Consider the following 27279-nt stretch of genomic DNA (forward strand, 5'->3'; position numbering starts at 1 on the left):
ACAAACAAACAAACAAACAAACAAAACTTCTGAGAGATCCAGGGGAATTTACAGGATAATACTCCCTCTCAGCCCAATGTTTTGTCACATGGGTGCTGACAGCTGATTACAGTTGGTTATTTAAATAAAAAAAAGTAAGAAGGAATCAGCTGTGGGTGCAATTTGATGGGGGGATCTTTTTGCCTCAGGGATTCAATAGAGGACAGCATGGACTATTTCAAATCAATAAGTGAAGACAGAAACAAATCTGATATCCACTTCATGCATGGGATTGTATTTCAGACACATTTATCTTCAGAGACCTTTTCTTCCTTCAGATTACTGGACTTGCTTCTATTGGCCTTTTGGAATTTGGCTGCTGAAGTGCTTTCCCCCTCTTTTTTTTTTTTTTTTAATTGTTTTAAAGTTAAAAGTGCAAGGAGAAAAGTTCAAACATCAGAAAAGATGAAAACCAGGAAAGATATGTGTGTGTGTGTAAGAGAGAGAGAGAGGTAGAGGGAGGGAGAGAGAAACAAAAACACACCAGGCTATAGAAACCAGATTATTACTGTTGGTACAGAATTAATGTGGGACGCGGGTGGCGCTGTGGGTAAAACCTCAGCGCCTAGGACTTGCCGATCGCATGGTCGGCGGTTCGAATCCCTGTGGCGGGGTGCGCTCCCGTCGTTCGGTCCCAGTGCCTGCCAACCTAGCAGTTTGAAAGCACCTCCGGGTGCAAGTAGATAAATAGGGACCGCTTACTAGCGGGAAGGTAAACGGTGTTCTGTGTGCTGTGCTGGCTCGCCAGATGCAGCTTCGTCACGCTGGCCACGTGACCCGGAAGTGTCTGCGGACAGCGCTGGCTCCCGGCCTATAGAGTGAGATGAGCGCACAACCGTAGAGTCTGGCAAGACTGGCCCGTACGGGCAGGGGTACCTTTACCGAATTAATGTCCAGTAGTTTATGCCTTTTTGGTGGTACACGAATACTGGATATATTCCAGGTTTGCATATAATAGTGTGAATCATGAAAGAAAAAGTCTCAAGCTCACGGATGAAATAAACTTAGTTAAATTTCCTTTGGTACAATAATTTAATTTCAGTAAAATGTACAACAGGTTAATTTGGATACAATGATTTAAGCATTTCATCTCGTTGCAAACAAAGCCAGTGAGGCAGAGTGGAAGAAAATTAGATAAGGAATTCAATTTTGATGAAGATAGCAGCAAGAACTGATGAAAGGTACTACTGCACAGGCTGACAAGGGAAAGGATGATAAATTGAATGACTACACAAAGAAGAGGGGTAAATGTTTGGGATAGAAATGAGTATTAGTAGAAAGGCTGAAGATACTATGGGACAGAGATTTTGCTGTACGATATAAGTAATGGAAGAATTAACAGAATTAAACCAGTGCTTTGCCTGAGAAGAGTGAAAACTGGGCAATGATTATGATGTGAAAGAGGGCACATAAAATGTTATTTCCAAGTATACAAGTAAAACATCTATTTACATATGTCTGTTCCAATGTGAGCAATACAGAAACACACACGACAAATACTTCAGTGCATTTGCACTCTTGGCTAGGCACTTAATCTACTCCAGCTGTTTTAGTAAGCAAAATGAGGGGCTAGAATAATGAGAGCTTTGTGTAAACAGTAACTCTGAAGAGGTACCAAACCAGGTCAGGAGCTTCAAGGTAATGAGTTAAAGTAAAAAGAATGTGGGGGAGAAATTGACTTTCATGTTTGTAACTTGCTAAAGGAAATTTAAAAATCAGATCTATGCTCCCTGGTGAGCTAAATACTTAGTTGCCTAGCAATTATCAGGAGGAGGAAGAAAGAAAAATCAAAGTATGACATTTCTAGCAGCAAAGTACATTATGTGTGTGGCTAAGTTTAGGACTTATGTCCATACTTCAAGTCCCAAACAAATGGCCACCTTTTCCAAATCATTCATCCATAAAAACATCAGGAAATTGTGCCATTTTGGCCACAATCCAAACAACACAGAACTAGGTGTGCTTAAATCCACCAATCTCAGTGAGTTTAAGAATGTCTAGATTTCTGTTGGATTGTAGCCTATGCACCAATATAGGAGCATAACTATGCTTCATTTAAACAACACAAGCACAACTCCAGGTCAACCAGCTATAAAAAATTAGTAGATATTAGAGTAAATTTCAAGCAGTGTAGTCAAGCACAACATTATAACATTATGTCAAGCAAAATATATTCAAAGCAGCCCCGATCTTTGTAGCACCATTCCCTCCAATATACTTAGTGTGTAACCAAGGCAAAGAAATACAAAATCTCATTCCAGATAATTCAAGGGGATATTTTCTCATAACACTTTAATAGTCAAGATTCTAGAGATCTCCAGTATCTAGCTTGGAAGACAGCAGGGTGTGTGTTTTTATTTTCATTTGATTGTCTCATTCAGACATAATGCTAAATTATGTTTATCAGATGCCCCTCCCCTCCTCTGGTGCAGCAGGTGGCGATTGGAAGCTTTCATTTATTTTCATTTTTTAAAAACTCTAACAAAAATTTAGTGTTATGTCCAAATCCAAACTGTGGCTAAATAAATAAGCTAATATTTACCAGTTTAGGATTTGGACTTTAAACTGTGGTTAACTGAAAACAGAAGGGAAAGTTTCCCCTCTTCTCCTTAGAGCTGCACTGGAGGAGGGAAAGGAGGAGTCTACAAAGGTCATGCATACAACATTAAATCATAGCTTAGCGTTACATCTGAATCAAACCATTACATTTTCTTTGGTTCAGAGATGCAGAAACTTCTACCTTGAAAATTCAGTGGGTAAATCAGCCTTGATGATTTTCCACGTGTCAAGTTTTTACTGCTATTGTTGCTGTTCCGTTGTTGCTGTGCTATTCTTTAAATATAAACACCAACTAGAAGTCTGCATTCTAAAATGAAAAATTTAAAGATTCCAAATGTTTCAACAAGAGGGAAATAATAAGTTATTATTGTCTTGTTAAAAGACAAAACGTGTTAGGAAAAATCAGAGACAGGCTTTCATCTGCTTCATACTGAACTTGGTGTCCCCATACCGGCAGTATTGGAGCCAAAAGAGCGCAGCTAAGAACCAAGAAGAAGCATTAACATACTTTCAGGAACCTCAGGTTCTGCAGAAGTGCAAAGCAAATAATAATTCCAACCCCAACAAACCTCTCAAAGGTGACAGTCCCCCAACATCCCAATGAGGACTGAGTGTGATCAGTAGTTATCAGGAGCCACAAAATATTAAATATCATTTGGAAAAGAAAAACTAGAATCAGAAGGAGAGAATGAGACGACCAACTTGAATTTCATAGTTTATACTATGCTAGAAGAAGGCATGACAGGGTTGCTGGAAGCCTGAACTTAAGAGGAGTCCTGCTACATCAGACTACAGAATCCCATTTTCCACAGTGACCAACAATATACCTATGGGAAGCCCAGAAACAAGACAAGGGGGACAGTAGGCCCCTCCTCCTGCTGCTGTTACCCAGTGACTGGCATTCAGACACATTATGTCTTGGTATGGCTATATATGGCTAGTAGCCACAGGTAGTCTTATCCTCCATGAATCTGTTTAAGCCCCCTTTTAAAGCTGTCCAGTTTGGTGGCTTCTTGTGAAAGCTAATTTTCTAACTGGACACTGTATGAGCAAGTGTCCATCCCAAACCTCCCGACATTCAGCTTCACTGTATGAGCCCAGGTTCTGGTGCTATGGAAGAAGAAGAAAATGTACTTCTATCCACTTTCTCTGCATCATGTACAATTTAATACACCCTTTATCATCTGAACTAAATAGCCCCATATTGTATAATATATATATATATATATATATATATATATATATATATATATGAAGTTGCTTTACCTGCTCCAGAGTCATCTTCTGCAGCTCCTTCTCCCAAGCTGCACGGTTGTCATCCTGGTGGTAGGAAGCAGGCGGAGTGAGTCCACGGAGAATCAGGGGGTCCCGGTCATGGCACAGGGCTGTCAAATGTCCAATATACAACTTCAACTTGCTGCGATTCTGATCAAGGTCTAAAAGGGGCTGGATTACCTAAAATAAAAGAATGCAAGTCAATCATAATCTGACAAATACGTAAGCAAATGGGACATTTACTTAATTATAACATAGAAAACTGGAGGAAAGCTAAGAGGAGTAACCAAATTCTCTCTACGTAAAAATTGCATGGTGGGGTAGGGGAGATGAGAAGAGAACGTGTGAATCCAGTCATGAGAAGAGTTGCATATAATTCTGTTTGTTTCACTTGAAAGGGCCCCCCTAAGCAAATTAACAGATTTCAAGAAAAAAGTTTCTCTGCTATACATTTAAATACTAATTTAAAATGTTTTGCAGATTTATTTAATTATATCATGTGCTTCCTTCTAAAAGAGCACAGGGATTTGAAAGTAATAATTGGAGAATGGAAAATTGAGAGTGTGAACATTCTGTTGATTACAACCAATTAAACACTGAGGAATAAGAAAGAGAATCTCTAACAACAAAAACAAGGTACAAGGCCTGCATCAGCAATGGTTCCCTGTGGTGAAGTTTTAGCTGTCAAAATGTTCACATCCAGGCAAAATCTGTGGTTGCACCTTCTGCTTGTCAGCAGGCATAAGGTATCTTTCCAACCATACCCTCTAACTCTGCTAATGAACATAGAAGTGTGATAATCTCCCAGTCAACAGAAACAGGTGCTGGGACTACTTTCAACATTGTCCTGCATACACAACTGTTCTGGCTCCTTTGCTATGTTTCCAACACTCTTTGAATGGATTAATGGTCCTGCAATAGGAGGAGCTGAAAGCTACAGATTAGTGGTGTCAAAATCCCTTCCCCAGTAAGACTGTAGAACCCTGTTTATAGCACATTAGGATTAACATTTTAGCACTGTAAAAAGAAACAGCATGGAATATTACTTCTGTTACAGGGAATTTAAAATTAAAAAGGCAATGCTGTAAGACTGTAAGGGCTACAGGACTGGAAAGATGTTGAGGATGACTTGATAGGCAAAAATATGGAAAGGAAATAAATTTTCATTGACACAATGCTTGTGGTTGGCTGCAGACAATAGTAGTAATATTGGCTATCCTACAAGATTTCTCAAAAACCTCTCAAGTTAGCAGGCCTGCAGTATAACTGATAAGTAAAACTATGTCCCACCCAGCAAGATAAGAACACTACAAAGGAGAAACAATTCATTAGCAACACCATTCTTCTTTAAAGTTCGCTGCAAAATGCAAGTGTGTTTTGTTGTACACCCATTGTTAAAGCTCCTGTAATTTAACACCCCCCCCCCCCATGGAAGCCCTATATCAGCAGTTCTCAATTTACTTGAGTGCTGGAACTGGTAACTTGAAAGCAATATACGGTGTGGTCTGGTAATGTTTATTTTCTTGTGTTTACAACAGAATGCATTCAAAAAGTCATTCTTATCCCAAGAATCTTTATCATCCCTTCACTATGCACATCAGTTTTTGCCTATCATCCAGGCCCATCTTTTCCCAGTTACAAATGTGTAATTTTTGCATGACACAGGATTTTAAGGAGCCTGACCTCTGAAAGGGAAGGAAGTGAAAAATCTTCACCCTTCACTCCAGAAATGTATTACATGCCTTTCCCTTTGTTTGAAGCAGCTGATTTACCTCAAACATGATTTAGCACACCTAAAATTCATACAAATGGGTGGCTGACTGGAAAAGTTCTACAGTCATGGGTTTGATAGTTGTATAATTCTTTTTACCAGTTCTAAATTCTAAAAAGCATACATCAGATTAGGGCTGGGACCAGTGTTGGCCCCTCTTGGGTTGATATAAAATTTAGAATTCACTTTTAAAATAGGGAAACAAAGGTCAAGAATGTAGAACTAGGATGAAGCATTGTTTGGTTGAGAACACAGTATTCTTTCCACAGAGATACCTATAAAAGATTATGTATGTTAAGGCTGCATGTTCCAGTACAGTAGACATGTCTTCTGGTCATCTTTAGGTAGAAAGGAAACTGCAACAGTATCCTTTGAAATAGTAGCATTATCATTATCCAACTGAATATGAATACTTGCTGAACTAATTCCTTTCTGATGCCACTCTGTACTGTATAATGTTAGTCCTGTATGATGATACTGACCCCTTTTCCTTTAGTATAAACTATCTAAATTATGGGAACAGGACCCATTAAGTTGGAAACAAGATCATTTTATCCATGGATAAGCCACTTGCTGAAAGCATCCTAATTTGATTACTGCTGCTTATTTTGTAAAGGGCTGATCCTGCCCTCTTGGAGAATAGTAAAGCTCACAGAGGAGTTCATTTCTTTCCCTTGGGATGCATTAACTCCACCAGTAAGTACCGTGCTTATCTCTATGTTTCTCCCACATCTAATTTGAGCTGGCCACTTAGCAAGAGTCACAGTGCTTCCCGGAATTGCAGAGCTTATCTTAAGAGGATGCAAAAAAGCACCTGCCAAGCAGAAAGGCAGAGCTGGACAGGACGGATGAGCTGGGTTGCAAGACTCTGTGCAACCTGAATGCTTTCTAGAGCTTATCCAAGGTATGGGAATATTTTCTAAAACAGCCTTTCTTTATTAACAAGAGATGTTCTGGCCATCCCTGTCTTTGCCCAAGCTAATGGTATTCATTCAATGTCCAGTTTAACACATTTAAAGCACAATAAAACCTGTCAAACATGACATAGTAAGTGCATTTGAAAATATCGGCACGATGTACCGAGTGAATTTATTTAAAAACCATAAACAGAAGTTGGCTCAATACAAAATGGTTATTTTCATTTCAACGCTGAACACTGGGCCAACTAGTAGTATTTATTAACCCTATTAAAATGCAGGTTGGATTGAGGAACAAAAATTTCACTTTGACTAACTTCCATAAGAAAAAAGATCACTCAAATACACTACAAGAATAAAAACAATACAGTTAAAGACTAAGACTAATTAAAAGCACGTGACCAGATATTTCTTTGTACCCCAAAGAGTGAGCAAAACTTCTACAGGCGTGTCAGTCATGGCAACAATAAACTTCCCATGGCAATCTGGAATCCTTCAGGCATCATAAGCTTCTGACAGCAGACTATCTTAATAGGTCTAACCACCCCCAAAGAGGAAAATGGGTGCTGAAAGTCATAACCTCAATATGAAGTGGTCTGACCACCACTTGATGAAAAATCCCCTACAATCAAACCCACATTTCTGCCTAGTCAACACATAGTTTTGGTTGTGCCAACGGCATTTTGTTATAGCCTGATGGCTTTTGTGGCAGTCAAAATCCTACACTGTCTCAAACCAGGAAACCTTGATGTGAATATTGAGGTTCCCAAGACAGCAAGCCAGGGGCCCCTCAACTCCAAATCTGAGACAGTCTCCATCAGCCCAGGCAGATAAACTGTCAAAACAGGATATCAACAGAATCCCAATCTGTCCCTTGTGTGCCAGCACCTGGTACAAACAGTCAAAATGTGGGCTGGACTGGGTATGGATCCTGGGAAAGGAATCTCTAATAGCTATATTGATTCTCCCTATTCACAGGGGGAAAGGAAAACACAAGAACATCCTTAAAAACTACGATCAATTTCCATTGCAAGTTCTGAATCTTTTGGAAGAATCCACTGCAGAACCTCAACAAGAGGTTCAAAACCAACAACAGTCACTTCCCCAGATGACTTTTCCTCCCTGCCCATAACGTTTCAACAGAAACCACTGTAAGGAATTTTGGCTGCATTGACAGTCCCATCTCTTCTGGTTTCATTTCTGCCAGAGTCAATCAGGAAATCATATTTATAAAGCAAATTCTTTCTGAAATTTTAATACACCATGAACAAATCCCATGGATTAATGATTTCCAGAGCTCACCGCCTTCACCTTGGGAACTAGCCAAACTTTGGGGGAGAAAAAAACAAAAAACCTGGGGAAAGATACAAAAGAATGAACACTGCTTTCTCTATCGACACTCCCAGAAACAGCTTCCAAAGAGACTATGAAAAAGCTTGCATTATATCGTCACATTATTTTTTTTAAAAAAAGAATGTGAATTAACGTACTCTTCTATAGATATCTGTCCACATCACAGAACTGCCACAACTGGCAGTCTACTTACAAAATGTTTCTGATCTTCACAACCAAATTCAGAACAGTGGAACAATGTTTTATGACTGAGATGCTTTGATGAAGATGGAAAACTGAATGTGCACTTGGCTGAATTCAGACACCATAATTTTAAAGAATTTCCAAGATGACTGAAATTTAAACTGGGACTAGAACAAGACTACTGTTACCGTGCCCCCTGCCTTTTGCTCCACTTCTCTGAAAGTGGCCTGATCTCAAAAGTGGTTTGGCACCTGCCTAAGTGAAGCAAAAGAGAACTGCCCTATACAGACTGAAGGGCAGATCATGGGAACATATAATGTTTTTTATGTGTCAGCATTTTCTCCACTGTCAAAATGTTTTGGAAACTGGCAGTAAACTAATATGGCTTTTAAACAAAGTCATTTTTGGATATGAGTGCAGGAGAGGAATCTCTTGATGACAGTAATGAGGTGGCGGACTTCCGGGGTGGCGCCATCGGTAATGGCTGACTCCCTCTGATCCGGAGGGACTAGCTCCGCGGAAAACGGGTCTTCCCGCTACGGCGAAGTGGGGACCCTTTGAAAAATCACAGGCGGATGAAGCCTGTGACCAAGGGACTCGGCGGGCACCTTTCGCGCCCCCCCAACTCGTAAAGGAACCCCGTTACGGGCTCCGGAGCGAAGAGGGGCAAGTGGCACGGTGCTGAGAGTCAACTGCTTCTTCCGTGGAGTGAAGCCGCACAGCCGTTGCCGGAGAGCACTGCCTTTTTCCTGGGACAATTTGGCTTTTAAAACAATTACCCGTGGGTAACTTAATTTCGGACAATTGGAGTTTAAATAACGACCTGCGAGTAGAAAGGAAAATTGGACTAAGAAATTCTTCTCAATTTGGCACTGAAACGGGAAGGTCTAAACAGGAAGTCAGCCTTCCGTTTCTTGTAGATAGATTAAAGCAAAGACATGGTAAACTAGAGTTCAGAAAATCGTTTGTAAAGGATTAACTTTCATCATTTAAAATTGTTGAACCCTCTTCGAAAGCAGGAGAAGAGGGGGGATTTTTTCCGGACTGTTTAAACCTGCAGAAAAGAGTGTAAAGAAAAGTAATTTTCCACCGTCTTGAACCTGGGAGCTGGGTGTCAGGACTGACGTTCTTTGGGAAGCTCATTGACCATAGACAAACGTCTTTGACAGATAGTTAAAAGAAGAGAAACATAGTGATTCCATTGTTCTCCTCCGCATTTTAAAGGAACAAATATTGACAAAATATCTGAAAAAGGAAACTTTGTTGCTAGATCTGCCTTTAAAAGAAAAGAACAAATAGAAGTTCTTCCCCTAGAGGGAGCCTGTGAAACTGTTACTAAATTTGAATCGGGGAGCTCTGCAGCTGTAACAGATTACGATCGTGGGAACAGACTTCTGACCTTGCAGAACAATGTATTCAGAAGCTCTGGTGCGTGCTTTCTGTAAAACAAGTGCCCTATTGGAACAGCTACATGAGAAGACGGACTCGATGACTGTTGCGATCGGAAATTTTGGACAAGTAGTGGGTAACTATATAGAGCCCACCCAGGAATCAAATCAGGAGTGTGCTCTGACAGATCAGATGAGGAAAGAAGATGTTGCTGAACCTCGGGTGCCAGAGATGGAGGGAGTTGTGGCCCAGCAGGAACATGAGTTGTTGGACTTGATAAATGAACTTGGAAAAAGCCAGATTTGGAGAGATAGAGTTTTGTTTGGTTTGGAAATGGGGGGTTGGATAGACCCCCCTATGCAGGGATGTTTTGACTTTCCAAGTCTGGCAATGGGCCGTGAGATGTTTGGGGTTGTGGGGGCTCTTAATTCTGGAGGGACTTTGAAACATGTTTTCAAATACCACATGGAGTCTAGTGTGGACTATGGAAAAGGGGCTGATTTGTCGAGAAGGGTCAAAGACACTGTCAAGCTGGAGTTCCCACGAGTGAAAGGAGCAGGAGACAAAGTAAAGTACAGGTATAAATATGAAGAAGAGCCGCGGAAGGGACATGGAAGAGACTTAAAGGCCTCGGACATAAGATTACCAGGTTAATGCGCCAGATTGATGGGATAGAAAGGACTGACAAAACCCGGGACCAGGAGGAAGAGACGCTGGATGAAGATTGGAAGAAAATTTGAAATTTTTTTTTATTAGGATTGCTTTATAAAATTGATGAATGTTAGAAAAACGTTGGAACGAAATTATTTGACTTTAGCAAAAATGTTAAAAGAATTATGTAAGAATATGTTATGGTTATGAGAAATTGGTATAAATAAGATGTAAGTTTTAAGTTTTAGGGTTTTTTATAGTAAGATAAGGTTAAAACAGACTAAGGTAATGTAATGACAGAGTATTATGAAAAATGGAAAGGATTTGCTGTGATAATTAACAACTAGGATACAAAAAAAGGGAGGAGTGAGGAGGTCAATGAAAGAAGGTAATGAAAGTTAAGGATTTGAGAATATTGGATTTGTTTTTAAATTTCTGAGGCTTACTTTTGCTTTTTGATTGTGCTCTGTTACGTGTTTTGTTGTTATTTTTCGATTTCGATTTTTATCAATTTGTATTGTTTGTATTTGTTTTTCTTTTGTTTTTTCTCTTTCTTTTTCTATTTTGTTTTTCCTGTAATTTTAAAATTCTTAATAAATATCATTAAAAAAAAAAAAAGACAGTAATGAGGTGGCTTCATATTGTTCAATGTGTTATGAACCACAAAGTCTGGGACTCAGTTCTTCTAAGATGTGTCAGATACTGTGTTAAAGCCTTTTTTCTGTGTTAGCGATAGTTTTAACATTTTTTTAAACAAAACCACAGAGTGAGGATGGACATATTAAGGTATGTGAAGGTATACAACCACCACCACTTCTTCCTAGTGAATTTAGGGAGTGAAATGGAATTAATTTCAAAGTCTTTGGCAAGATCCTCATTTTGATGTCAGAAGGCTGAAGCCTTGAGCATGGCACGTCTCCAGGAAAATTTTCATGATGATGCCTTTTAGTAATCCAATAGACTGCATTTTCAGTTTATTTAAGGCTCACTACCATAGAGATAATTATTATTCAGTTTTTTCTTCACACAAAGATCATGGTGGCTTTCAGTGCCTATTCTTCCACAAGATGACCCTTATGATGAGTAAGATAGTAAAGGTGAGAGCTGCATTTTACAACTGTATTGGTATGGACCAAATACAAGTAATAAAAGCTTTGTTAAATTTCCTGAGTTTGCAAAGATTAGTCAAGATTAGTGTGTTGGGATTAAGACTCAAAACCTCTGAACATACTGCTAGTTATTATTATTTTGGGGGGACGATGACGACACTATTTGTTCTTGTCCTTGAGTTGAAACAAAATTTAAAAAAATCCTTCCAGTAGCAAATTGGAGACCAACTAAGTTTGTTATTGGTATGAGCTTTCGTGTGCATGCACATGAAAGCTCATACCAATAACAAACTTAGTTGGTCTCCAAGGTGCTACTGGAAGGAATTGTTTTCTTTTGTTTCGACTATGGCAGACCAACACGGTTACCTACCTGTAACTTGTCCTTGAGTGATAGACATAATTCAATTAAAAAAACCAAAACCCTTTTTACTTAACACATTGTGTTAAGGGCTTTTCATGTTCATTCAGACTTCAAAGTGCCAGGAAATTTTAGTTGACTATAACTAAATGAGCATTATTACATAAAAGGTAAATTCTGATTTTTTTGAATGGTGGTACCAAGCCTAAGTGGTTGGTATGGAGAATGAGGTTGGGGGGACTTGTTGAAGGGAGCAAGAGGCTTCTGTGTGGTTGAGGGCGAAAAAGTTGGAAGAATGAAGGCCCTAAGTAGGAATATAACTAGGCATAAGAGCAAGGAGGGCAAGGCCCTAGGCAGGGAACATCTGGGACATGAGTTACCCACATGGAGTATAACAAAAATGGTAACCACAAAGAGAGATGACAGGATTGAACTGCAACCCCCAGATGGGCCTCTGCAGGACCTAAGAGCTAAGGGGTTTCTTACTAGTACAGGCTCAGCCGTTCAACATCAGCTGGTACTTCCTCCTGAGATAGGAAGTACATCAGGAACTATTATGGTAAGGTTTGACTTGACTCCTATGGTGTACATATTTATCTCTGGACTGAAGATACAGCATCATGGTTTATTAACTACTTGCAGCCACAGGTAAGGAAGCTCACCTTGGGTGTCCCAGGCAGACGGAGCAAGTCCTTTCTACTATAGAGCATTTGACCTGATCTGTCCTAGTGACTGACTATATACTGACTACAGCAAGGCACTGGAAAGCTGACCAAATACAAGGGCCCATTGACAAAACTCTTTGTACAAACAATACACATAGCAAAGGCACAACACACTTTGTATAGTATAATAAAGATCTAAAGATTTCAACTTTCACACTTCAGTAATGGATCTGATGGTCCATCTTCTCTCTTGTCCATTCCAATATTCATATTCTCCTCCTTTTTCTTGCATCCACATGTCCTACCCTTTGCCTCTTTTATTAAGATTTCAAATGTAAGAGTTATACCACAGCAAATAAGTTGCAAACAACCATTAAAGCCCCAGTGATGTCATTACCCTTTTATCTGTTGTGTCAGTTCTTGTCTTCCAAAGTAACAGGAGCGAACACTTTGTTGACAGAGAAGCACACATGTTTCCTCAATTTTATCCTCTTTGTACATGCAGTGTTTAAATGGAAGTTCCTTTAATCAACATCTGCCACAGTATTTTCATTTTACCATGTAAATGAGTCTGAACTGCTCCTGCCTTCTAAGCTAATTCCTCTTCCCCCTCATTAACTTACCTCTCAGCTCACCCAGCTCCCTGGCATTCTTCAGCATGATACTTACTCTTCACCATCATGTTGAATAGTTTTAACACCATACACAAACACAAAGACATGGCAAAGAAAGACTCCAAAGGGGCATGAGATCACTAATGAGCATGAATTAAATCATTCCCCCCCTCCCAAATAAAGGGAGTGCCAATTCAACTCTCAGGTTGTAAAATTAAAACTTTGGCCCTATCACAATTGCTGTGGGTTTCCTACATAATTGACTTAGAATGAAGGATCTGATCAATGCAACAATATATTTAACAAGACAATAAATCAGGCAGAATGCAGAAAAGTTGGAAAGCTATTTCTTCCCTTAAGTTACTATTAATCTTCTCCAAATCCTCATTTGCTTTATCAAACATTGTAGGTAACTGGGGGCACCCAACAATCTTGCAGCAATATCAGCAGCATGGTTCATCGTGCTCAAATCCTGCAGAAAAGTGATTTGAGTGATTTGTTACTTTTAAAAAGAGAACCTCTGGATTGTTCAGCTTTACAGCAAAAGTTTTTTCTAATTGCAAATATTAGCTACCATGGTTAAACTGTACTGCTAAAGTATAATGGTGACATTCCCTCTTACAACATGAATCATGCTGCTGCTTGCATATAAATCCAACCACATGCTCTGGGAGTGTATTCTCACAACGACACAAAACAGTAACAAGTTAACAGATTAAAAAAAATAAAAAATACAAATAAGTAGGAAAACATTTACATGCAGAGGCCACATTAGAAAGGGAAAGGAAAGACACCCAAACCTCATGAATCACACAGAAGCAAGATGCAAGAGTGACCATGGGAAACTTTTCTACTGGTAAAGAAAGCTGATTCTCACCGTTCTGAACAAAATGGCTGAACTAAGAGCATCTGATTGGCTATGCCCAAATACCCTCCTCCTCATCCTATTGGTTGAGAGAAGACAAGGGGGAAAAGCCCCAGAGCAGCATGGGAATGAAATAAAGACTCGATTAGTATTTAAACCACACAAAAGAAAAACGTTCTAGTGGGAGAAAAAATAGCCACTAATTCCTTATATCTTCTACTCTGCTATCTTCAAATACCCTGAATCACTATAAGTATTCTTAGGTGATTTAGTTAATTTCTGAACATTAAAATATGCTGAAGGCACATCTGATTGGTAATTGTGGCTGAACTTCTCTACATCTGACAGTTTGCCTTCATCTCATATGATCACTACTTTCTGCTGCAATCATATTTCACATGAAGGAAATGCCCCTTCGCCTCCTTTCAGTGTGCAAAACAAATATCCTTTTATTCCCCAGGAAAGTCAGAACTGCAGAGCATTGTTTTAATCTGCAACATCAATGCTGGTCCATCATGAGAAATGTTATGTCTGACATCTCCAAATAGTAGCTTGAAAGTTTCCAACTACTGATAGCCTCAAATGGCTTTCAGGCAAGACTCTCAGTTCCCTACTGCAGGTTTTAGAAATGCGTCCCCTTGGCAAATAAATAAATAAAGCAGGATACAATGACTCCTTTGGTGGCTGTACTTTGAAATAAATACCTTCTTAAATATCTTAAGGGCTGTCACATGGAAGATGGAGCAAGCTTGTTTTCCTCTGCTGCAGAGGTTAGGACCTGAACCAATGGATTCAAGTTATAAGAAAGGCGATTCTGACTAAATGTTAGGAAGAAATTTCTGACAGTAAGAGCTGTTCAATAATGGAATTGACTCCCTCAGAAGGTGGTGGACTCTCCTTCCCTGGTGGTTTTTAAACAGAGGTTGGATGGCCACCTGTCAGGGATGCTTTAGTTGTGATTCCTGCATTGAAGGGGGTTGGACTAGATGACCCTTGGATTCTAATTTTAAAGCTTAGAATGATAGAAAGTGGTGGGGAGAGAAAAATTATGAATGACCTTTCCTTTGTTTTTGTTCTTTGTGTCCTTCAAAGGAAAGCACACACAACATACCAAGCTTCCCTAAGCTCCCCTCCCCTTTAATATCACCTTTGGAAGTGGCTGAAGTATAATTTTTGCATCAGTGGGCAATTTCAAGCATTTTTCAACACACTTACATTTTTCATTTCTCCCCATAATCATTGCACAACATAGTCATAAATGGGATACCTCTATGCTGGTTTTAGAATTACAAGAGGGTGCAGATGTGTGAGGTATCCACCTTATCAAGCTAGATGGTAACCAGATAAGGGTTATTATTATTTCTAACTAAGTTGGTGAATGCTGCAGTACTGGCGAGAGCTTTCTAGTTAGGAGGTCCTCTTGCACTGAATATGGGTTTTGCTAAGCATCTTGTTAGTTTCCAAGCACGTCTCAGTTCAGCCAGCGACATCTGAAGTTAAATTGTGCATAGGAAATGGTAAATTGATTCTCTTTTAGGACAAGCTTCATTGAGCATGTACAGGAACAGCCTATGATCATTTAGCGCACAGGCTGGGATTTCCTCGCATGGATGCAGCCACCCTTACAAACAAGCAATAAGGCCACAGATTTGAGCACACAGGTCTCCATAGAAAGAAGCAATCTGAAATAACTGTTCACTTGAGTTACACTAGGAATGATATGCCAACAAACCTCTGCTAGACCAGTCCTTCTGAAATAATGAAATCTAATGATTTGCTAACAGGAATTCCAATTTTATACCAGAGCGAGGAAATCCATGTCATAAATCAGAACAAGCTAATTCTTTTAATTCCCTTTTGGAAAAGCTGCTTCTGGTCTTAGATATACAAATCAGTACACACCAGTAGAGGATCACTGTAAAAAGAAAAAGAGCAGGGTTCTTACCTGATCTGGGGAGGGTTTATGGTTAGTTTGGTTGGAATGAGATGACGATTTGAGGTGATCATCCTCATAGTTATCTGCCATCAATTTCATGCGATTTTGAGTCTGCAAAAGAGACATAAGAATACTGAGTTTTCAGGGTTTTATTTATAAAAGAGATTTACACAATGTATTAAATATAACAAGAGTATAAATTTCCTATTATATACAGATAATCATATAAAATAATATCTAATTCCAATTTCAAGTGATTTAAGGGAAAAACCATTTTCATATGGACAAGCCATTCGACATATCTGCTAAAAGCAAGTAACTGATAAAATATTAAACTATAAGAATATGGTAGTATTATAATACTACTACTAAAATTACCTTTCCTATCACTTTATTGATGAAACCTGCTTGGTGGGATTAGGTAGGTTTAGACTTGTTGGTACAGAGAACGTGTAATAAATGTATGATCAGGAAAAAATTTAAGATGACAGTAATATTGTTTTTTATTTAATTTTTTAAAAAAGATGACAGTAATATTGAATCAGGAACACAAATACAACCCAAGGCCTAGTATTCTATTAAGTCAATTCCCCACAACTTCCAAACTTTTAAGACTCTTTCCAGTTCGACACAAAAGATGCTCAAAGATAAAATAAGCAAAACAGAATATAAGCATATGGAGATGGATCCCTTTTTTGTGGGCCTTGTGACAAGTCACCAAGATGTTAAGACTTTTAAAAGGTATTTGAAATGTATGTAAGGCTAGAAGCAGCCCTGGAGGGTGAATGACTTCACAAAGAGGAAGCAGAATGGAAAGGGCAGCTAATAAGGACAAGAGGCTGCTAACAGGCCAGAACCCCCCAAGTGGGAGGAATAAAGTCCAGGGTTTTCTGACAGGAAGTGTTTGTTTGTTTGTTTGTTGGGTGGAGGGACAGTGGCTGAACGTGGGGGCGGGATGAAGAGGCAGGACACCAAATCCTAGGACTAAGATCTGATGTCAGAGAGTAAAGATCTCTGCCACATCTAAATGGCAGTTGCTAGGGAGTGGTGTTGAACTCAGGAGCGCACGTGGGGGTGGGGAAGGAGGTGGCTAACTGGATGTGGGAAGGGGCTGCATGTTTTCCGGCATCTGCCCACATTCCCCATTCACCCTGGCGAGTCCCAGGGCTTCTACCTCCACTTTGGGCAGCATGACAACGCAGCAGCCGTGAGCCGGTTGGGGCAGCGCTGCCTGCGCGTCCCTGGCATGGCGGCACCGGGATGCAGCAGCAACAGCAGCGGAGTGTGGAAAGGAGGAGGAAGTGGCTGCTCTCGGCTGTGCTCCTAGCCACTGGACGCTGAGCTGGGCAGGCTGGAGCCTGTGTGCAGTGCGAGTGCCCCAAAACCTCACTTGGGAATGCAGCCCCCACACTGCCTCACCTGGACCTCGCTTGGGGTCGGGCTTGGGATGGGGGGAGGAAGGGAGGAAAGGCGAGGGGGTGGGAAGGTCAACCTGCCCAGCATAGTTCTCCCCCCCACACTCCCCACAAACACCGCCTCTCTGCGCGCTGGGGGAGAGTCGCCAACTTCCTAGTCTTCCTACTCCGGAGTCACTTACATTCTGAGGAGCCGCCCAACTCCCAGCAGAGTAAAGGGAAGGGAAGGAAGCAGCGGTAGTCGCTACTGGGGCCAAGCTGCTTGCTCAAAACGTAACTGTGCACTCAAATCAGAGCATGTTCGGCTTCTGAAAAAAGTTTGAAAACCGGAACACTCATTTCCGGGTTTGAAGTGTTTGGGTTCCAAGTAGTTTGAGAACTAAGCTGTTTGAAAACCAAGGTACCACTGTATGCGTCTATTGTGAAGGCTCCTGGAGTCTAACATAGTAATCATCAGAAGTGATGTGTTCTTTTGATCTTGAATTACAGCTTGTTGCATCACCAGCCACTTAACCATTGTGAAATAAAAACAGCACTGTGATAAACATTCTCAGACTTCAGTCCTTGTTTACAGAGCTGGAAAAAACACCTGCCCTACCTTTTGCCTTAAACTCTTAGATGTGGTGGTATAATGTCCAAAATCACACACCACACATCTCCAAAGGGGTTAGCTATGAGCAAGTCTTTTAAAACAGATGCAGCTGGGGAAAAGCCCAAGCGACTTTACATTAAATGTAGGAATGTGATATTTCACGCTCTTGCAAAATATGTGACTGGAATGGTGATGTGGGAAATAATTCTGGCTATCATTGTTTATAAAACTGTTCAAGAGGGCTCCAGAACACTATAAGGAAACATGAGAACTATTTTACTGGAAGTCCCAACTTGTGGCATGACACAAACATCACGTAATTTCAGTCTCGAAACCTAGAATCCAAAGGCTGACACACAAATATATTTATAAACAAAGGAAAGAAGCAATATATAACTTTGAATGGAGTATTTGCTGTTTTATTAATTTATGCTAACCGGTCAATAATAATGTTACAATGGAAAATAAAAGTTACAAGGATACCTAAAACTCGTGATTGTTTTGAGAAACCAGATGTTACTTATTTTTATAAACTGTACTGTGCCATCTCAGACAGCAACCCCCTAGATCTCCAGGAGGAGAGACGCCACCCAATGCATTTTTCCAAGCAATTTCTCATTGGAAAAAAAAAGTTCAGAAAGGGTGACAAAACTCACCCATTCTCTAAATTGCATTATTTCCTTGAAATTGGAAACACCCAGTCAATCAGGCCAGTATTATTTGCCACAATGTGCACAAACTGTCTTATTCCAGACCAACACCCAGTAATAATCCACAGCACACACACTTTAAAACACTTTCCTCAAGTTTACTCTGACTGGTGACCCTGGAATATTCAGAATTCATTCAGGATGCTTTCATCGTCTCACATTGCTCCTGCCGTTCTGTTCCGAGAGACAGGAGCTTAGGCAACACGCCACTTTAGAGACTGGATGGGAAGCAGCAGAAGGAGCAGGGGCAGAGAACCATGATAGGATGATTTGGTTTCTACACTGTGGAAAAAATGACTTCATTTTTTTTGCAGGGCAGCGCAGAAAGCCTCTTTGCATGCCTTACTCCCTTTTTGCCTCCACTCAGCCTCTAACATTGCTTGCTCCCCCTAACCCTTCTTAACCTGTTTATTATCCCTCCCAGTCCCTGCCCTCACTATTTCTATCCCCTTCACCCCTTGTCAACTTCTTCCTATGTATCAAGCCTGTCTATGTGCCACCTATGTTTTGCCTACTGTGACCCTAGCTCCACCTGCTGTTAGATGCCTTGCCCTGCCCTTCACCCTGGCAGCAGCAGTGGGCAGCTGCTACCACTGCCTATGTTTTATAGCAGGATAAGTCTTTGTTGGTTTTATGCACATAATATCACATTTTAAACCTTGTAAAATTGCTAGGATGCTTTCTTGTCTTCTTTTTTTAAATAAACTGCTGAAGTAAGGGTCTCTAAAAGACACATGGCAAGAAGATCTAAACAGAACTAAAATTAATGATGTGTCAGTAAAGTTGTCTATAATTTCAATTTCCTCATCTGGATTTTCTAGCACTAAGTAAATTACTTTAATGAAAATAGGCAATTTGGATCGAAAACATGAGTTATTCTGCCAACTGTACTGAAAAGTACAAGCTCAACTCTCAGGTAGAAGTTATAAGATACAGTTCAGCTGTCAAACATACTTCAGTGATAGGCAGCATATACAAAAATATGGGCCATTGCTGCAGCTACACTGCCGGGTATCTAAATTTACATCTAATATGAGGTAAAGCAATAATGTAAGAAGAGAACAAAAATTTATAGTAATTGCTTAATAGGCACCTAAGGAATATCATCTGTGCTAAGGTACTGAAGGGAGCTGGGGAATTCATGATTAAAATATATAAATCTCAGTTCAATTACACCTCCACTGGATAGTTTATTTATTTATTTCTATTTATTTATTTGAAGTACTTACAGGCTGCCTTACAAGGCAAATCCTCTGTAACGCAGCTTATGAAATATAATTAGCTTCATATACATACTAGGAACATTGTGCTTCCAAATTATGTACAATACAATTTATGTACAATGCTTTTGGTTTTCACCCATCCAGGTGCGGACTTTGGTAATATAGTGCCCTAAGCAAGAACAAACGTTTGGTGCCCCCCTCCAAATATTTCTTAGTTTTGGTACAGGTGCTTTTTAAATGGATCTTCTCAGTAGGTACCCATAGAAACATAGGGTATTAAAAAAAATATTAGTAGTAGTATTTTGCACTCCCTTGGCTCGGTGCCCGGGGGGGGGGGATCACCTGCACCACCCTAAATCAGATGCTGCACCTATCACCCTGTGATCCATTCAGCTGTGCCTATCCACCAAAGCTGTTTCCAGCCTATATACCAATTTCCCTAACCCTGGTTTTGTCTCATCAACAACAGATGTTAACTAGCCGAAAGGGACTATCAGCTGGAACTGCCTCTAGGCCTGATGGAAGAGTGCTGGATGTTCCTTCCTCTGCACACTTTGGAACAAGCCACTTCAAACACAGTTTATCATCCACGCAGCTGATGAGCTATGTGTGGACTGGACTGTCCCAAGAACCTAGGGCTCATCCAGACTTTGTTTGGTGCTGAGCTTTCCAGGCAACTTTAAAACCCGGAGATGTCTAGAAAAATGGCACAAAAGGAAGCTTGGATGAACCCTTAAGTTTTGCTTCTTGTGACTACAAAAACAGTGGGTTTATTAAATACCTTACAGGCAAAATACATGTACATTTGGTTCAGAGCACCACAAGTTTGGTTTAGGTCAAGATTTACCATCCATTTGTAAAATAAAGGTAAAGGGACCCCTGACCATTAGGTCCAGTCATGACCGACTCTGGGGTTGTGGCGCTCATCTCGCTTTATTGGCCGAGGGAGCCGGCGTACAGCTTCCGGGTCATGTGGCCAGCATGACTAAGCCGCTTCTGGAGAACCAGAGCAGCGCACGGAAACACAGTTTACCTTCCCGCCGGAGCGGTACCTATTTATCTACTTGCACTTTGACGTGCTTTCGAACTGCTAGGTTGGCAGGAGCTGGGACCGAGCAACGGGAGCTCACCCCGTCACGGGGATTCAAACCGCCGACCTTCTGATCGGCAAGTCCTAGGCTCTGTGGTTTAACCCACAGCGCCACCCGCGTCCCTAATATTTGTAAAATAGAATCACATTAACCAACATTCCAGTTCATGGAAGTTATGAAGGGTTTCATTCCAGTTTTGCAAACTTGAAAAGTGCAGTTTAAACATCCAATAGTTGAAGCTTCAAGGGCAGTCTAGTTTCTCTAATGGCAATGTCATTAGCAACACTGGACAAAGTAATAGTTTCTCAAAGGCAATGTGAAAAGAAATTTATCATAAAAGCTCAATGAAGTGGTTTCAAACAATTACAATTTTATATCACCACTTCTATTGCACCAAAAAAGATGGTGCCTGGCTCTCCTTTCATCTATTTGTGGGTGAATTATTCAGATTCCAGTAAGAGGGCACACACACACTGCCATCTCATTGTTTTGACAATAATTGCAGCTATACAACCTTCTTTTAGGCAGCTAGGAATTCTTTCAGTAGCTATTGAACTGCCTGAAATGGCAACAAATCTAAGGTGATCAACACTCACAGATTCACCAGAGCTTTTGTTTGTGTGTGTTACCATATGACCCAGAAATCTGCTTGCACCTTCAAAGGGTTATATGTAGGCTGAAAATATTATCATCCCCCTCCCAGCCCGCCATCCCAATTCTAGGAACTGTTCCTAGGAAGGGAAAAAAATGCTTACCAATAGATGTAAATTCCTGGATTCTAAAGTGATGGGGACTGCTCAGTGTCAGCTTAACACAGGCTGTCTGCAAGAGCCTAGGAACAGTTCTGGGTGCACACATGAATGCGCCTGTGTCTGCATCATATAAACACTGCTGATAGCAACATTATTTAAAGAAACAAAACTATTTGAGCCTGCTATTACTTTTGGCAGAGTAATAATCAAAGTTGGCAGAAGAAGAAGAAGAAGAAGAAGAAGAAGAAGAAGAAGAAGAAGAGGAGGAGTACAGTCCTCCCTCACTTCTTCCCTTAGCACTGCCAAGTGCCTTCACAATATTTTCTGGAGTAACACAGTAAACCTAATTTCTGGAGTAGCAAGCAAGGCGGCGGCAGCCATATTAAACTGGGTGCTTACAGATCTACCTTAGAAAGACAACTAGTGATGGTCTCGTGTGCAGAGTGAGCACAGCTTTTCACTGTCTTCACTGTGCTTTTGACTCATGTGTATTTATCAGTGATTCAGAATCATGATATCATTCACACCAGTCTCCCAAATACTTCAGGTGGGCTGTCCACTTTTTTCAAAAAAGGACTGCTTGCAATTTTATTGTGTTTCACATTTGTTTGGTACGTAAAACACACACACACACACACAAACACACATGAGCTTTTTACACCACAACTTTTAGAAATATACACCATGCACAGCCAGCTTCTGCCTCAAACACATAGGAACAGGTTTCCCTAAGCTGGATCCGAGTAGACACAGTTGCACATGACAAGTACCCTTCAACAGTGGCTTTACAAATTGGAAGTACATATGCTTGCACATGTCCTTAAATTTTAAAGGTATTTTCTTAATGTTGCTAGTTCTTGCTGCTTAACACAAGGCTGAACAACATACACACACAAGACACAAACTGGCAGAAAATTCCTCTTTTCATACAATTACTGAGGGAAGGCTACAAACAAAATAGCTTAGCTAAATTACACCAGGGATGAGGAACCTGTGGCCCTCCAGATGTTGTTCAACTACAACTCCCATCATCTTGGACCACTGGCTGTGCTGGCTGGGCTTGATGGGAGTTGGGGTCCAACAGGTTCTCCACTCCTCATCTATACTATTAACATATCTTGTTCATTGGCTCAGTGTCCATTTACATGGTGACCGTATATATAGTCACACAAAGAGGCACAGATAATTCCCGGCCACCTTCTCTGTCACTTGTATATAATAAAAGGGTTACCATACAATTTGAACAGTAGATGACTAGTAAATGTCTTGTAGACATTTGTACTGGTAAATGACTTTCATTTAGTGCCAATCTCTTATTTATTCTAGGGGACGCGGGTGGCGCTGTGGGTAAAACCTCAGCGCCTAGGACTTGCCGATCGCATGGTCGGTGGTTCGAATCCCCGTGGCAGGGTGAGCTCCCGTCGTTCGGTCCCAGCTCCTGCCCACCTAGCAGTTCGAAAGCACCCTTAAGGGCAAGTAGATAAATAGGTACCGCTTTCTAGCGGGAAAGTAAACGGCGTTTCCGTGTGCTGCGCTGGTGCAGGCTCGCCAGAGCAGCTTCGTCACACTGGCCACGTGACCCGGAAGTGTCCTCGGACAGCGCTGGCCCCCGGCCTCTTAAGCGAGATGGGCGCGCAACCCCAGAGTCGGTCACGACTGGCCCGTACGGGCAGGGGTACCTTTACCTTATTTATTCTATACCAGTTAATTGTCCGTAACATTTTGTGGAGAGGATATGTGGTCTTTTGAAAGTGACTTGTTCTCAGGCATTCCCTTCACCCTTGCCCACCTCTTTCCTGAATACATATCTTAGTTTGAGTCTGAGAGGGAAGCAAGGGGAAAGCTATTACAGTACTGTATACCTAAGATATACTGTATACTGTATACTCTATACCCCTTCCTAATGCCCATCATTACCATAGGTAGGGCAAGAAGAAAATCCCTATATAGAAGGACCCTTAGTGCTAGTACCTGAGGCAAGCTACAATTTTTATCTCCCAGACCAAATTGTGTCCCAGATTTCCCTTATTTTACTCTGTCGCACAGATATGATTGAGAGCCATCCCAATTTGGATTAAATTTCTTAGTGTGACACTCAGGTGTGATGGAACCCTTGGGACTGGCTTTTATACAACACTGACAGCATATACAAGCAAAGGACATGGAAAATAGTGTTGAAGCATTCTCTGATTAGAACTGCCCACTGTATCTGGTGCGTGTGTGTGGTGAACAACCTCCCCTGAACAAGAAAAACCTAAATCATTTACCGTACTCAGCCTTATGTCTTATGTCCTTGATGATAGTGTCATTCTAAGGCCAGCAAGCCAGCTGAAGGAGTATCACAAATCATAGACAGAAGCACAAGAAGAGGTAGGAATGAAGGAGCTAACAGAAAAAGGCCAGAAGTCTTGGCTGATTTACTAGTAACTGGGGGTCCTGAGAAGGATCAGGAAAGCCAAAAGTTTATAAAATCCCCACAGTATCATAAAAGGCAGAAGACCTATACTGGGAAGGACGTCAGGTTTGATTATAGAGAGTGGAAGAGGAAACAAAAGTTATATCAGAATTTTGTAGTAGTTTAAACATCTGGAAATAATGGAGGAGAAAGATGGAACAGATGGTTAAAAGGGAGCTGATCTGAATCCAGATTTCCCTAGGACTCCCAGACAATGGATTCTTCAATCTCCAGTCAAGCACAACTTGTTGAAACCCAATCTGCTTCCTTTTGGGATGCAGAAATGGGCAACATGGATTTTTAAAAACCTCATGCTACTTATTGCTTCCACACAGAGCACAGCCTTCCCATTTTAACTATGCATTCATATAAGGATTTTTATTTACAGTGGTGCCCCGCAAGACGAATGCCTCGCAAGACGGAAAACCCGCTGGACGAAAGGGTTTTCCGTTTTGGAGGTGCTTCGCAAAACGAATTTCCTATGTGCTTGCTTCGCAAGACGAAAATGTCTTGCGAGTTCCTGCAGGGTTTTTTTCCTTTTTCCCTTTTTCCCAAGCCGCTAAACTGCTTATCAGCTGATGGCTAAGCCGCTTAACAGCTGATGGTAAGCCGCTTATCAGCTGATCGTTAAGCCGCTTATCAGCTTATCGTTAAGCCGCTTATCAGCTGATCCTTAAGCCGCTTATCAGCTTATCGTTAAGCCGCTTATCAGCTGATCCACTAAGCCTGCTAAGCCGCTAATACTGTAGCACTAATCCGCTAAACTGCTAATGGGCTTGCTTCGCAAGACGAAAAAACCCGCAAGACGAAGAGACTCGCGGAACGGATTCTTTTCGTCTTGCGAGGCACCACTGTATTTATTTTTTTAAAAAACAGTTTTAACTTCAGAAGTTGGCAGAAATGTAAGATTCTGATTTCAGCACGAAATATAAAGAGGATAGATTCTGTATGAGACTGGGCAGGCAGAGGGTAGGGAAGACAGCAATCTGATATATACTTATTTATTTAGATTTATAGCCCACTCTACATCAGTACCAATACCAGAGCTGGATAGTACATAAAATAAACTATTTTTAAAAATCTACAAAACACCCCAGACACATTCCTTCAAGACACTACAAACAAACAAACAAAGCATAAAACAAACAAACAAGCATAAAAAGTTTAAGTAAATAGGTAACTCTAAACTTTGTACAGAAACAATGAAAGCACCCAGTTTTCATGTGAATTCTGCTATATCCTCTGTACTAACTTAATTAATCTCTCTTAGTCTTTTGGAGATTCAGAATTGTGCTGATTCTATGATCTCATTTTGCTAGCCACAAGAATGAATTCAGGGTAGAAGCAACCACAGCTCCAACATGTGGGGGAGATTAACATACTTTGGAAAGGCAACCCTCACATTTAAAGTTCTGTCTGCATCATCTAAGAAAAGAATTTCATTGTGATGGTGACAATGCAAGGCAACAGACTGAAAAATTGGACTAAATGTTAATGTTACACTTTTTTGCCTACTAATTGACTGTCTATTGTTTATATGGCAATGTAAGCATAATAGCAAAATAAATTAATTGTGAATCTGGAAGTCTGTGATTCAAATCTCACCGCTACCATGAACTAACTAATTGACCTTAAGACAAACCAGTATATTTTCTGTCTCAGCACACCTGCAAATGAGGGAATAATACTAACCTCATTTACATGATTGTTGTAAGAACTATTGAGAATTGGTCACTCAAATGCTATGCATAATTTTCATTACTTATTATATATTTATCAGATTTGGGGGGTGGGAATTAAAAGCCAGTCAAACAAAAACAAAGCACAGCAGCTAAAATAATCTGAAATCACAGAGATGAATGGGTTAAAAAAAGAAACCTCTAGAGAGCATAGGTTTTCAACCTTTTTGAGTCCACTACATTCTTTCTGTGGCACCCCTGTGGGGCTCAGGAGCCCAGTTATGTCACCCCTTTCCTGCAGAGCTGGCAGCCTCTCACCCTTGTTCAAACACCCTCCATTGTGGAGTGTTCCCTCAGCCCTCTCTCCTTGGGAGTCCTCTGGGCAGCTACTGCTGCAGTCCCTGGTCGGTGATCTACCCCCCCCCCCCGCCCCAAAGAGATACCTCTTCACACGGTCCCATAGGGGCCTGGGACTTGTCTGTCCATTCCCAACATCAAGGGCTGGAGGACTGGCTGGCTGGGCTTCCTCACCTCCTTGCTTGCTTACTCTGAGGTTACCTTGGTTCCTGGCAACCAGCAACCCCTGGCCAGCCCCAGAGGCAACATTCACCTGTGGAGCTTGCAGTCAGGGCTGCTGCAACGAACAGCTGTGCAAGCATTTGGGAGGCAGATACGTGAGAGGGCATCAAAGGAGGGAGGGAAGGAAAGAGGGCAAAAGCCAGTATTGCCTGCAGCACCCCAACCATCATTCAAAGCACCCCAGGGTGCCACAGCACACTGCTCTATAGGAAAATAACCACTAGTTTAGACAGTGGCTATATGTAATGATTGGTTCAACTGTTGAAAAATAGGTCATCCCTGGTCATTGATACAGTTACTTCCAGCTGTCCTGTCTGTAACTTTGTTGACTTTTTTAAAAAAAAACTTTAAAAAAAAGACTTAAAGTTAATGGTGTGAAAACATAGACTAAGAGAGCACAGGTGGTGCTCGCAAGTCAAATATGAGACAGGAAAACCTTATTGGCAGCAGAGAGTTGACGTTCTTTTTGGTGAAGCTCTTTTGAGTTGGAGACTGTTCTCTGAAGCCAGACCATCTCCCCCTATAAGGTCAATTGCCATCTGCCTAAAAACAGTGCAGTTATTTTCTTATTTTCCATTGCCATTGTTCATATTTGGGATTATGTTTGGAACCTATGCTAATATTGCTTATGAGAAGTTCCATCATTTGAAACCTGGAGTAAGCAATATACTCTTTGGGGAGGTCCAGATGTCCTCAAGCTATGGATGCTCAAACCTTGTGTTGGAAGCCGCCCAGAGTGGCTGGGGAAACCCAGCCAGATGGGCAGGGTATAAATAATAAATTATTATTATTATATATTATTATTGCCCCAAACACATCCATTGGGGTTGATTCATCAGTGTGCTTGTGTTCCACATCCCTTCCTAAGAAAGGTTTGCCTCACTGTACGAGAATTCTTTAAATATCAACTAGCAGGCAGATAGGGGCAAGTGACAGCTTTTGTCTTGAAGAGCTTCTGCTGGGAAACCTCAGAAATCTAAAGCACTAAAGACATCACAGGAAAATCTATCTCCCCATGGCTTCTACTGACAAAGCTAAGCTGCAGACCAGCACTTTACATGGTGATAAACTATAATCAGCATCTAATGATTTGAGAACT

At 40.9% G+C, this 27279-nt stretch overlaps 1 protein-coding gene across 13 annotated transcripts in view; it reads right to left on the reverse strand.

Moving 5' to 3' along the window:
• The window catches only part of ERC1 (ELKS/RAB6-interacting/CAST family member 1), a 161261-nt gene that overhangs the window by 9639 nt on the left and 124343 nt on the right, over positions 1 to 27279 (reverse strand). For 10 of the 13 annotated variants that reach the window (XM_080971582.1, XM_080971589.1, XM_080971577.1 and 7 more), the window contains 2 exons: positions 15694 to 15795; positions 3865 to 4053 (listed from right to left, as the gene is read on the reverse strand). In XM_080971582.1, the coding sequence (XP_080827708.1) occupies positions 3865 to 4053; positions 15694 to 15795 (291 nt within the window). Of the gene's footprint in view, positions 1 to 3864; positions 4054 to 13760; positions 13828 to 15693; positions 15796 to 27279 lie in introns of those variants that run through there. The other 3 variants (XM_080971581.1, XM_080971580.1, XM_080971578.1) reach the window with 1 other exon arrangement.

This window comes from Podarcis pityusensis (genome assembly GCF_964106645.2).
Source record: "Podarcis pityusensis genome assembly, chromosome: 10".
Classification (NCBI taxonomy): domain Eukaryota; kingdom Metazoa; phylum Chordata; class Lepidosauria; order Squamata; family Lacertidae; genus Podarcis; species Podarcis pityusensis.